Source organism: Melospiza melodia, chromosome 1 (assembly GCF_035770615.1).
Source record: "Melospiza melodia melodia isolate bMelMel2 chromosome 1, bMelMel2.pri, whole genome shotgun sequence".
Taxonomy (NCBI): Eukaryota; Metazoa; Chordata; class Aves; order Passeriformes; family Passerellidae; genus Melospiza; species Melospiza melodia.
The window spans coordinates 43,866,997-43,880,063 of NC_086194.1; the positions used below are offsets into that span (position 1 = coordinate 43,866,997).

Here is a 13,067-nt window from a genome sequence, read left to right on the forward strand (position 1 = left end):
TACAAGAAATATGCTACCAAATCAGCAGTACAAACACACATCTAATTTCTGAAATGGGATCATACAAATATCTAGAGAAAACATATTAAAAATACTAAATGGCAATCTAGGATGGATTCACTGAACAGGACCAAGAACCCAGCCCATTTTTAGCTTGCTAGTATTTTCAAATACTAAAAGCAATACAAATCAATCACCTGCAGCTGTTTACCAACATCTTCTACACTGCTAAAAAATCCCTTCCCTAGTTCTTGGAAAAGCTCCTGGAAAAGCAAAGCTTTTCTGAATTAACAAAGGCTGACACTTAATCTCCATTAAATGACTGTATTCCTAATGATCATGTGCCTTGTTTTGCAAACAAGCTATGGTCTCTTACAGGATGCTCACTGAATGCAATTTACAAGCAGAATGAATAATATGCCAGACTTAAATGTATAAGAAAGTGTGACATGGAAAAAATACTAATTCCAATCAATTCCTTAAATTGTTTTTCTTAGTAGTGTGCCCTCACAAATGCAGTGAGGTGTAGTTCTATTAGAATTGCATACTCAGCTCTGTTGATATGGTCAGTTTCCCCATGTATACAAAATCCTGGGAACTGCATTGGACATTTGTAGGCATTACTCCCTACATGTGAGACAACTGCAGCTGGGTACCATCTCCATTGCAGAGAGAATAAAACATGTAATGGCAAATGTTATCTTTGTATCACAACACTGAATTATGCAGACAGGAGCTCTCTTGGTCAGGGGAAATCACAGATGTACAACAAGAGCCAGGACCAGTCTTTGCCACGGGATGCCAGTTTTTCTTTTGAACACCCCCTATTACTTGAGCTCTCATTTGGCATTCACAGTGGTCTGAGAGGAAATTATTCCTCCCACACTAAAGTAAAAGATCTTTAGCCACTGCTGGCAAGGACATGAGCTGGAATGCAAGAGAAAACAAACAAAAAAAGAATCTGACAGCTCTGTTGTACTGCTAAATGTATTCACTACCTTTTTGCTATCCTTTCAGTCTGCATATCTCTTCACCAAATTAAAATTAAGCAGTCCTTTTGGGAACCAATACCTTTAAGCATTTTTACATACTAGAGATACTGTATTAAAGTATCTCCTTGCTCCTGCTAATCATGAGCATGTGAGAGACAATATAGGCAGCCCTCAGCCTCAATGGTATCAATAGTCTACCAGCCTTGTTCAAAAGCAAGAGGAAGCCTCATCCAAAACATAACTTGGTATTTTTGACCCAATGAGTGAATGGACGTCAATCTCCTGTCACTACTATTGAAATTGTATTTCAGCTTTTGTGAGCCACAGGATCAAGCCAAATTAGAGGGAAAAAAAGTTAGCCAGGTTCTTTGAGTGAGATTTAAGACATGATAAATCCTCAGGCACCTACGTTTTAGCAGTGACATCCACAAACTGCCCGGGGCGGAAGTGAGCAGCATACAAAGGAGTACCTGCAGGAGAAAAGGAGAGATCATGTTCAACTTAGTGCTGAAATCCTCAAACCACTACCCAGTCATCATCCTCCAGGGCAGGTTACAGTCACAGAACGTGTTATTTACATCTTATTTGTTCTTCTTTATCAACCTCACTGACTGAAATAGATGCTTTGTGTTCACTGTTTAAGCACACATCTTAGGATAGAATCCAATTTCAGATTAGCAGGAAGGGTCAAGGCTTTACTCAGATACATTGCCCTTCATACACTGCCAAAGCCCAAAGTGCCCAATTAGTTAAGTCTCATAATACATATGCTTAGCAAGAAAACAGAATATGCTGCACTTAGAACTACTAACACTTCAGAAGGTGGAGAGTTTAAAAAAAAATCAAACAAAAAAACCAAACAAACCACAATCCCCCATTTATTATTAAAAATGGGGTTAAAAAAAAAGGAAATTTTGCAACACTTCCTCTATGAAGACACAGTGTTTCCAAACTGAAGTCTGTGGGAAAAGTACAGCTTCTTCCACTGGGGAATTGTCTACATGCTGACCTTTAGCAGAAACAGTGGCACTGTAGGTCAGTGACATCACTCACCTCACTGTGATTACAGAAATTCCTTAAGTACCTGCAGTATCAAAATATTAATTTTTGATTTGTTTTGTCTTCAGTGATTTTTTTTTATCCAAGCCCAAATATTCTTTCATTAGGAGCTTAAAAAAAGCCAACAAGGCAAAACTGATAACTTAGTTCATCGTAAATGAACTTTAATCTGAAGACTCATGTGGCTGCATATTTCAGTTTGCCGTCTGTTATACATCCATTAAGAAAATGAAATTTTAATAGCTTCATGTCTTTTCAATTGCTTCCATGCTCTCTAAAATCTGTATGAATGCAAACTGAAATTATGTAAACCTCTCATAAGTCTCAAGCATAAAAACTTTTATATTATTTCATGTTATATTTACATAATCCACACATTTGGATAACTGCCAACTGACACAAAATCATGCACATAAAGGATGTTATGTACAAAATACACACACTGCAAAACCAGTTTATCAAAAACTTGCAATTCTGCTTTATCTCAAACTATTGCTTCCATTTATCAGTCCAGACTTCCTCATCATGTCAGATTTGATTTTTATCAGTTACTGCACTGTCTTAAATAGGTCTTGCAAAAAGCTCCACTAATGGCAATGAAGATGCAATACATTAGAATTTCTTACTCTATATAATTCTTCAGAAAACACCTGTAACTGCCAAAAGCCACAAAACAAATGCAACCTAAATAGACTACCTAATAAAACCTCAGAAATGTTAAACTTTTCATTTGATCAACAAACTTCCAATACTGATTTTTAGTGAGAATGTTTGTTATAAACATGATTCAGTGTGTTTTACTTTGCTGTAAAACAGAAAAAGCAGACTTTGTCCTACTTTTGAATGCAGCAAGAAGAAACAAAACTCAAACTGCTATTTCAGGGTCCTGAGAAACATTACCACAAAACTGTGTCCCTATACATAAGGATAAACACAGAACTTGCTGTAACTGTATCCATATTTATGCCCAATAAGTGAGTCAAGGTTACAGACATTTACTTCTTAACTTAATGTTCAGAGTAAATTTGGATTGGATTTATTTTCTCATAGGTGGAATCATAGCATCCTGGAAAAAGTAAAAATCCTACATCTCATCAACTAAAAACTAAAACTCATCTTCTGATTTTCCCTACGCAAAAAGTTTGCTTGTGCTTAATGACAAAGAATTCATCACTTTCTATAAAAACACTGAAATACACATCATAACTTCATTCAGGTCTACAAGTGGCAGATGCTAAATTACTATGCACATAACACTCAGTAGCTCAAAAAAATTACCTGGCTTAATTATGGCATCATCTGTTACATTAAATGTTGTAACTTTCTGCTTCCGTGGCACTCCAGCTTCTCTAAAAATTTCATGTGCAGACTCTGGTTTCTGCAACAAAAAGCAGCCATAAAAAAAAGTCATCTTAAAATACTCAAGAATCAACCTAGCACAGAAAACAATTACAGACTGTCAACATCACTCAGAGAAACAGATACATCATACTAAAATTTCATCTTCAGGCTTGCATTTTCTCTCTACATAAAGTTTATTTAAAAATAAATAAATGTCTGCCTTTTATTTTCTGTCAAGTAGTTACCCTACAGTTACCTAATAAAAATGAGAGATATATGAGGATATCAAAAATCTGAAGAGGGAAACTAATCATTTAGAATGTAGATGACAGATGCTACTTTTTTTTTTTTCATGGCTTACAAGGAGTTTTGTAGTAATTTAGAAGTAGTTTCTCTTTTTCAAAGCCTCTGATGACTTAGTTCCACACCAAATGAAAAATGTAATTTATTTAACTAACAAAAACATAGAAACAAAATTCTTGTCTTGCAGAAACTTCTAGAAATGCTTAAATTTCCATAGAAGAAAATGTTGAGTCTCTGGGCAAAAAAAGAAAAAAATTAGTAACAACGAGTTTATGATCCACGTATTTTTAAGATATAGCAAGTACACTCAGTGTCAAAACACTGCTGACCTACTGAAGCAGAGATTTTGCTTTCAGATGAGTCTGACACATTTTAAAGTACTTGAAATTATTCTCAGCTGTTTTAAGCAAGACATCTCACAGAACAGCAGACCACTGAGACAAAACCAAGCAACAGAAACAGTGATGCAGGAAAATTGTGGCCACAGGAAAAAAAAAAAGGAGATGCAGCTGATTTTCCTTCAAATGGCTTCTGATAGAAAGTAATTTAAGCATCTAACAATACTGTCACACTTGGATAATCTCATCTCTGAGGTCTGCTTCTCAAAACTCCTGTGCAGTTCCCTCTCTCTCAAAAATTATTTTGTGTATTTTAAGACCAAATAACGTGGGCAATTTACAAAATGTTACTTAGTGTATTTGACAACAGTTTTGAAAATCTGCATGTTGCCCTTTCTTTTGTTTTTGAACATTTGTCGTAAAGTGTTACAACAGAGGATGTTTTATGAGGAATGAGGAAGCAAGATGATGAAGATCTCTGATTTAGAAAAAAACCCAGAAATTTTAAGTTCACAAATCTGTCTCTGAGAGTGAAAAATGTTTCCCAAGACATTTCTTAACTTGAGGTCACAGTACAAAATACTTCAAATACCTTTAAAAAAATAGAATCAACTACATACAAAACCTCTCCTAAGACCACAAATATTTGAGGGATCAGTGAAGCACCCTGTATTAATCTGCAGAACTATATGTAAGAATGAAAAATAAAAGATGTGGAATTCCTACTAAGTGCCTGTATATCAGTCCTTTATTTGCAGTTATGTAAAACTGCTGCCTTAAGCTACAGCAAGGGGAGCCCCGTGCTCAGCAGGGGTGGCTGGAAAGAGAAACCACAGCTGAAGAAGAGCATGGTGAAGTCAAAGGGTAAAATTCACTTGTATCTCAAGAGTCCTACTCTAGGCTGTACCCTTGCACTGTTCTACTGCAACAGCACCTCCTCTTCAAACAGCCAAGGCAGAGATGTATTTTTACAAACAAAACACTTCAGTCTTTACAAACCCTTCCTAAAAAGCAATATTGAAGAGAGGAACACTGAGTGAATTCTCAGATGTTCCTTATTTTTAAAAACACCAACAATACCTTCCAGTATCAATGGAAAATTATTGATATGCCATCACTTAAAGGAAGCATATAAATTATTTTTGACAAAAAAAAAAGTCTGAGCATTGACAGAGCTTACTTTGAACATAATTTTGCATTAAAAAATCATGAAAAAGCTGTTCACTTATAACAGAGTGACATACATCAAGCTAAAAAGGAAAAATGAATCTTGCTAAAAATGTAATAGCCCTTATCAGTTTTAAAGCAATGTGACACTCCAAAGAAATGCAGGAAATTCTTTGTTAGAAAAGTTACTGAAGGAATCTTTTGATTGAACTCATTAAAAACCAGTAGATGTGAGGAATCTGAGAAAGATAGATGTTCCTATGAGGAATTAACAAGAGAAATTGCTTATGCTAATACAAGACAGTATCATTCAGCTTTCTTTTATATCTCACTTCTGATACTGCTGAGAGAAAAGAAACATATAAAAAGGCTGATAAACATAGGAAAACAATGATCCAAACTTGCAGCTAAATCACAGAAATACATCACTTCTTAGCACCTTAACAAGTAAATCTGCCCAGAATCAGTCTCAGGCCAGGACCTCACCAAAGACTGCTCAAAGAATATTTAAATAATTTCTTTATTAAAATGAGTCTAAGTTCAAATAAATTAACAGCCACTAACTTGGGAAAAGTTATGCCCAAACAAAGTCTTGAACATAACTCACACTACTAAAAAGTCCTTGAGTTGACATTTTCCATAGTTCTGCTTTGAAGAAATTTTCACAGGAGCTGTTCAAAAAGAAGTTTTCTTCATATCTCCTTACTTCTGGCATGTTTTTACTCTGACAACATACTGGATTTACTGGTAACATCATCTTAATGAAAAGATCAACTTTAAGGAGTCTAATGGGCAAAATACAACTTGAAAACATTATTCTCATGACTCTTGCATGTCTTAGACTGAAGTAAGAGGAAAGAAAAAAAACACAGCTGTCATTTGTCCTGGAAAATGTCATACTTGGAAGGTGTAAATGGACTGAAGTGACAGAATAGACACCTGAAGAGTGCAAGCTGTGCTAGTCAAATATGGCCTAAACCAACTGAATAAATGAATGGTACCTTGAAGTATAAGTCTGTTCAAAATCAGCAGAATATACAAAAAAACCCAACAGATCTATCAAATGAAAAAAGGTCCTTCTCTTACCTCCACTAAAGCAGAAACAAGTACACAGAATAATTCTGAGGCCCTGGGATAACCATCTGTTTGAAAAATGGAAATCTATGCTCTCAAAAAGCCATGATCATGAACTGAGATAATCTGCTTAGTCGTCATGAGCCCTGGGATTTTTTTACTTGCCCAAATCAGACAAATGAGTGTCAGGATATGGCAAGAATTGAAAAATCATATTTCATAGAAATAATGCATCACAGAAACATCCTTTGAGGGAATGCTTTGTTCCTGCTTGATCTCTAACTCATCCTGGGGAATGACAGCTCTGCCAGACAACCTCAGCCACTGAAGATATCTGGGAATTCCACATAAAGCAACTGGGATGTCTAAAGAAGTGAGTGGCTTTGATATGGCATACAAAGCCATATGATGAGCTGATGAGCTACAATCATGAAGCTATCTTCTTGAAAAGGTAAGTCTTGAAAAGGTAAGTCTTGAAAAGGTAAGTCTTGAAAAGGTAAGTCTTAAAGTTACTTATCAGCAGAACTATAGGCAAACTAAACAATGTCAACAGACCTGGGGAAAAATCAGAACTACAGCTAAAAAGATGGTACAGAAGAGAAAGCCAGACCACTAAGTTGTAAATAATTGATGGAGCTGAGTAAGTTTGCAACAGGCTCCTGAAGTGTATTAGTATATAAGTGAAGTATCTTGCAGTCCTCATCTCATCTGCATCTTCACAGACACAAAGAACACACATTTCTCCACTGCTAGTGATCCTTCAAATGCTTTCACCAGCATGGGACACTGCACATCAAAGCAAACTCCTAAACCCACAGCTTTCCTAGAAAATTAACAGGTAAAACTTTCAGAAAGTTCTTCTGGCTATTCTCTTAACCAAGAATTTACACTCACTTTAGGAAATGGCAAAGGTGAATGTGACAAAAGATCAATTACAAAGCACGCTTGTCTGCCAAGAAATCTTTCAGAGAAGTCTACTTATGCTACTTTTGTAGTGTAATCACAACAGAAACAACTATTCCAACAGTGACACCCAAAGTGCTTCACTTACAGAAAAAGGAGATACGTTTTTGCCTCCAACAAGCAGCTTAGCTGTTTTTCCACCCGACTCTTCCTTTGAAACATATCTTAAAACATGGCAATCCTGGACCTAGAGAAAAGAAAAAGTGTTCATCTGAGCATAAGCAGATACATTAAAACAACAAAACAGCAAAGTGAGTCTCTGTTTTTATAACAGAAGATATAGTCTAAAAGTAAGACAGTGTGTTGTGTTTTTACCACTGACATTGCTTTTCCAATGAACTGAAGGCTTATTTCAGGAAAACAAAATTAGTAGAACGCAAACTGATTTCATAAATGCTCTAGAAATTATAATCATCTTTTTCACACAAGATCTGCAAAATCCCTATTGTAAGCATTCAAAGCACACAATAAGAGCCCCCATTTTAGACTCCTGCTGCCTTGCCCTGTAAACCTGATGGCCTTCACAGCAGTGGCTCCTCTTGTGGCAGCAGCCACGCAGCAAAAGGCTTCATCACAAGAGCAGCTGCCAGAGAATATGAAGAAGCAGCTTCAGGGCTACAAGGGCACAGAAACCAAGGTGAAACTAATCCAAACATGCCCGCAGGTGGAAAAAGAAAAGGAGTGAAGTGGGATAGTTAACCCCAGCTTTGTTGCATCACCTAGGTAACACCACTCACAACTCTGCAGCATCTGAATAGCTGGGGCAGCAGGGCAGAGCACTCCTGGAAAGTATGGATGGATATAAACAGAACGGGCGTGGTGTACTACAGAGGAGTGAAAGAGATGATCTTCACTTTATTTCAGGATTTCCCACCCTGTACAAGTAGTAAGTTTCACTTTTCCCTGAAACAGCTGCTTTACAAACTGAATACATTATAGGGGATTAAATTCATTATGGTTTAATTCACCTTAAGTAGTGTGACAGCGTGTTTTTCTCCTGATTTGGTCCATATTGGCATCATTCCCAGTTTTACTGCAACAACACCAACTCTGATGGAATCTGTAAATCAAAACAGAACATGGATGCACCTTCACACTTAATAACTGAAGGAGTTCAAACAATAATCTGCAAAGTCCCATGAATTCTGATCTCTCCTAAGGAGGTGAAGGAAAGAAAACATCACTAAATCCTTGCAGGTGGGCTGGGGGTTTTTAACCCCACCAGCAGTAAAGTTCTATCTGTTTCAGTTGTGTTTGATAGAAAATGCAACTACTTTTGGTTAGTTTTTCTTTTTCAAAATACAATGTCCATGTATTAGAGCTAAACTAACTATTGAAAAGTTTGTTGTAGGAGGTCCTTCCCACCCCAGTCTTTGCAATGGTAACCTGTCAAGTATGCCACACAAATTATGTGACCCTTTAAAAAGTTCAAAAACTTAATTCTGTGTTCTAGTCCATAAGAAATTCTAATCACAGACCAGAAGTGGGATGTATTATATTTCACTTTTTCTTCACCACCCAGCAATATTCACAAAAGCATTTTCAAGTTCATACACTTTATACTCTAAGGAGACTTTTTTGACAAATTCTGAATTTATTATCTTGTTGTAGAGCAGTGGGATGGGCCAAGAGCTGGACTAAAAACTATCCTTAAGAACCTAAAGGTCTTTAGAGGTTCTTAACATCTTGCAGTATTTTAAATGCTTTTTAGAGAACTGATGTATTACATTTACTTATCTACCAGGGGATTTATTGAGTGACTGATGTGAAAGCCAAAAGGAGAATACCTCACAAGACACAATCCTCATGTTACTGAATTCAACAACACAACAACAGTATTAATTTCAGCATGAACAGGTATTTCAGAAGAGATACTTTCTCACCTGGTGTCCACTTATTCAGTGGCCATGGCTCATCTTTCAGAGGGCACAGCTTGCTGGCTGTCTGAGCTTTGTACTCCTCTGCAGTTATCTTCTTGAGGAACTCCACATTCTCCTCAGAAAGATGCTCGTGCCACCACGTTGAACTGTTGATGTGTCTGACTACAAAGCCCAGCTGACCCCTTTCCAGAGGTGGGAAAAGGTTTTGAGTGTCTTATCAGTACAAAAAGTGTCTCATAACATGTATTTTACCTCAAATTTATAAAACACCTAATTATCTGCCATTTGACTAAATATTCTGAACTATACCAAAGGGGAGCAAGCAACAACCAACCAACCAACCAACCAACCACTCCTTTTAAGATAAAAAGCCCCAGCTAGATCCATGAACAGAGATTGCAGTAGTTACTGCTTACCTTAACTTTAGCAAGACCTTTTAAAACAATCTCTTGTGGCATCCTTCTATCCAAGATGGGATGTTATGGCATGGATGGGTGGGCCATCAGCAGAGCAAAAACCTGGCTGGGTGATCAGCTGAAGGAGTCACAGCTGATGATTTGGACTCTACCAGGAGGCCAGTTACAGGCAGATCTCCCCAAGAGCCTATTCAGGAACTTGTCCTGCTCAATATCTTTTTCAGTGGCCTCTGACAAGGGATGAGTGCACTGTTCTTATGTTTGAAGGGAGCAGAGGATGATGCCCAAGGGGGTCCCTCTGCCAGCCAGAGGGACAAGCCAACAAGGAACCCAATGAAATCCATAAAGTAGAAATGCAAAGTCCCATCCACAAGTGGCATGGAATAATTTCTGAGAAAGCTACTGACAAGGCTGAGGCAGGCCATGTCATGAGGTGCACACCAGGAGAGCAAGAGAAGTGCTAAAAACTGAATAGGGGGATTCAGATTTGACCTAAGGGAAAAAATGTTCAGCCTGAAGACAATCTAACACTGGCACTGGGGTCTAGAGGGACTGTGCAGATTCAGTCCTTAGAGGCTTTCAAGACCCAAAACCACAAAGCCCTGAGCAACGTGGTCTGACCTCAGGGCTGGTCACACTGTGAGAAAGAACTGAGACCTCAGCTTAGAACTTGGCTCCTCAGCTCCCTTCCAGCCCCAACAACTCTCTGATTCTACAAACACTGCTGAACAGCTCAGTGTCCTGCCATAATGTCATGAGGGCTGAAAAAGGCTTGATTGCTCCCTAATCCTCTGCAACTCAACAGAAGAGTATTCAATAGTACAGGCAGTGCATGCCCAAAGGAGTATTCAATAGTACAGGCAGTGCATGCCCAAAGGAGTATTCAATAGTACAGGCAGTGCATGCCCAAAGGAGTATTCAATAGTACAGGCAGTGCATGCCCAAAGGAGTATTCAATAGTACAGGCAGTGCATGCCCAAAGGAGTATTCAATAGTACAGGCAGTGAATGTACAAAGGAGTATTCAATAGTACAGGCAGTGCATGCCCAAAGGAGTATTCAATAGTACAGGCAGTGAATGTACAAAGGAGTATTCAATAGTACAGGCAGTCCATGCCCAAAGGAGTATTCAATAGTACAGGCAGTGAATGTACAAAGGAGTATTCAATAGTACAGGCAGTCCATGCCCAAAGGAGTATTCAATAGTACAGGCAGTGAATGTACAAAGGAGTATTCAATAGTACAGGCAGTGCATGCACAAAGGAGTATTCAATAGTACAGGCAGTGAATGCACAAAGGAGTATTCAATAGTACAGGCAGTGCATGCCCAAAGGAGTATTCAATAGTACAGGCAGTGAATGCACAAAGGAGTATTCAATAGTACAGGCAGTGCATGCCCAAAGGAGTATTCAATAGTACAGGCAGTGCATGCCCAAAGGAGTATTCAATAGTACAGGCAGTCCATGCCCAAAGGAGTATTCAATAGTACAGGCAGTGAATGTACAAAGGAGTATTCAATAGTACAGGCAGTGCATGCCCAAAGGAGTATTCAATAGTACAGGCAGTGCATGCCCAAAGGAGTATTCAATAGTACAGGCAGTGAATGCCCAAAGGAGTATTCAATAGTACAGGCAGTGAATGCCCAAAGGAGTATTCAATAGTACAGGCAGTGCACGCACGTGGCCGGCGGGCCAAGGTGACCCAAGCACGGCAGGTCAAATCGCTCACTTTGCTGCAAAGACACTTTGGACGCGAACACGCCTGTCCTGCCGTAACTCCCACGCAGGCTGGGGCTATTTCTAAGGCTGGAATGCCCCGGCAGTAACCCTGGCACCCCGAACAAAGCTTCCAGGGCTGCCAGAGGCTGCACACGGAGCTCTCTCCAAAGGGCGGCGCCAGGGCCGAGGGAAAAGGGCGGCTCAGTGCCCCTCACCTTCCTGCACCTGAACGGGGAACTTACTGGAAAGGACGAGGCAAAATTACTTACAAGAGCCTGTAGTGACAGGACGAGGAGGAGTGCGTGCGAACTGAAAGACAGTAGGCTTAGGCTAGATATAAGGAATGAATGCTGTGAGGGTGGTGAGGCACTGGAACTGCTTCCCAGAGAAGCTGTGGATGCTTGGCAGCGCTCAAGGCCACGCTGGATGCAGCTCTGAGTAACCTGGTCTAGGTGCAGATGTCCCCCCCCCACAGCAGTGGGGTGGAACTAGATTGCCTTCAAGATCCCCTCCGACCCAGGCCATTCTATCATTCTACGACCTCGGGGCTGCGACAGGGGCGGAACCACGCTCTGCTCCCCGCTGTTCCTGCCGCTGCTTCTTTCCCTCCCGTCTCCCGGAGCAGCCCCTTCCCCTCCCAGCCGTAGCGCTACCTGTGTCCGGGAGCGGGAGCCGGCGCCGCCGCCGCCGCCCAGAGGCGCCCGCCGAGCCGGGCCAGCCGCCCCCAGCCCGCCATGCCGCCACCCCGGCGGAGACGCGCCGCCTTCCGGCCCCGCCGCGTCCGCCGCTGGAAACCTTCCGTGCTGCCCCGGACACAGAGTTCCGCCCCGCGGGCGGCGAGCTCCAGAGTGACAAAAAACCTCCCGAATCGCCCCAAAATCGTGGGCGTGGGTTGCAGCACCCGTGGCCGATGGAGCTGCTCTGAATACCTCACCCAAGAGCGAAGACGTGCAGAAATAGCCACGGGCCCCTTTCCCCCCGCAGCCCTTCCATCCCTGCCATGGCTCCTCTGCCTGCGTTCCAGTCGCAAGGCAGTGAAGTCCTGAGATTTCAGACACACACGAGTGTCCAAAACGGGAAAATGGCAGCGGCTGGTGGGGTTTATCGCTGGCAAACACCCCTTAGGCACACCGGGTTGCGGGACAATGGGGTCAAAACCTCCCTGCAGGTGTTGAGCAGGTGCCCTCAGGGGTGTGGGGGTGTCTGGGAAGAAGCGACTCTGCTGTGCCAAACTGCCTCGGGGTGCGGGGCTTAACCACGTCAGGGCTTTGCTTCCATGGAAATGAGCCACAGGGCCAGAGGAAAAGGTCTCAAGTTGTGCCAGAGACAGTTTAGATCGGATACTGGGGAAATTTCTTCTTGGAAAGGGTGGTTAAGCATTGGAACAGGCTGCGCAGGGAAAGTAGGACACCCCGTGTGAAAAAAAATGCCTATTTTATGATTGGCTTTTCGCAAATAATAAAATGAAAATTATATGTGTTGTTTTAGAAAGTAATGCTGTATTAATTCTCTTAAGTAGTGTGTTAAATATAGTTTTAGGTTATAAAAAGATGTTAAAATAGAAACTATGCTATGTAGGATACTTTTTTTAAAGAAAGGACTTGCAGTGAGATAGCAGCCACAGGACACCTAAATCTTTCAGAGAAAGGGAATTTATTGCTCCATTATCAGAAGAAACGAACTTCTTCCCGCCTCGAAGGTGCTGTTAGGATTCAGAGGAAGAAGCTGACAGTGACCAGACAGAATCCTGTATTTGAATGGAATTTATGCATCATGTATGAAGTGTATGAATGTGCAACAGGCTACTGTTTTTAAGG

At 40.6% G+C, this 13,067-nt stretch overlaps 1 protein-coding gene across 1 annotated transcript in view; it reads right to left on the minus strand.

Annotated features, from left to right (window-relative positions):
- The window catches only part of MRPL3 (mitochondrial ribosomal protein L3), a 28,914-nt gene extending 16,913 nt beyond the window's left edge, over window positions 1-12,001 (minus strand). The window contains exons 1-6 of the mRNA XM_063155806.1: window positions 11,904-12,001; window positions 9,121-9,299; window positions 8,206-8,297; window positions 7,326-7,424; window positions 3,330-3,429; window positions 1,402-1,462 (exon numbers count right to left, since the gene is read on the minus strand). Coding sequence (XP_063011876.1) covers window positions 1,402-1,462; window positions 3,330-3,429; window positions 7,326-7,424; window positions 8,206-8,297; window positions 9,121-9,299; window positions 11,904-11,986 — 614 coding nt within the window. The 5' untranslated portion in view covers window positions 11,987-12,001. The remainder of the gene's footprint in view (window positions 1-1,401; window positions 1,463-3,329; window positions 3,430-7,325; window positions 7,425-8,205; window positions 8,298-9,120; window positions 9,300-11,903) is intronic.
- Between the last annotated feature and the right edge of the window lie 1,066 nt (window positions 12,002-13,067).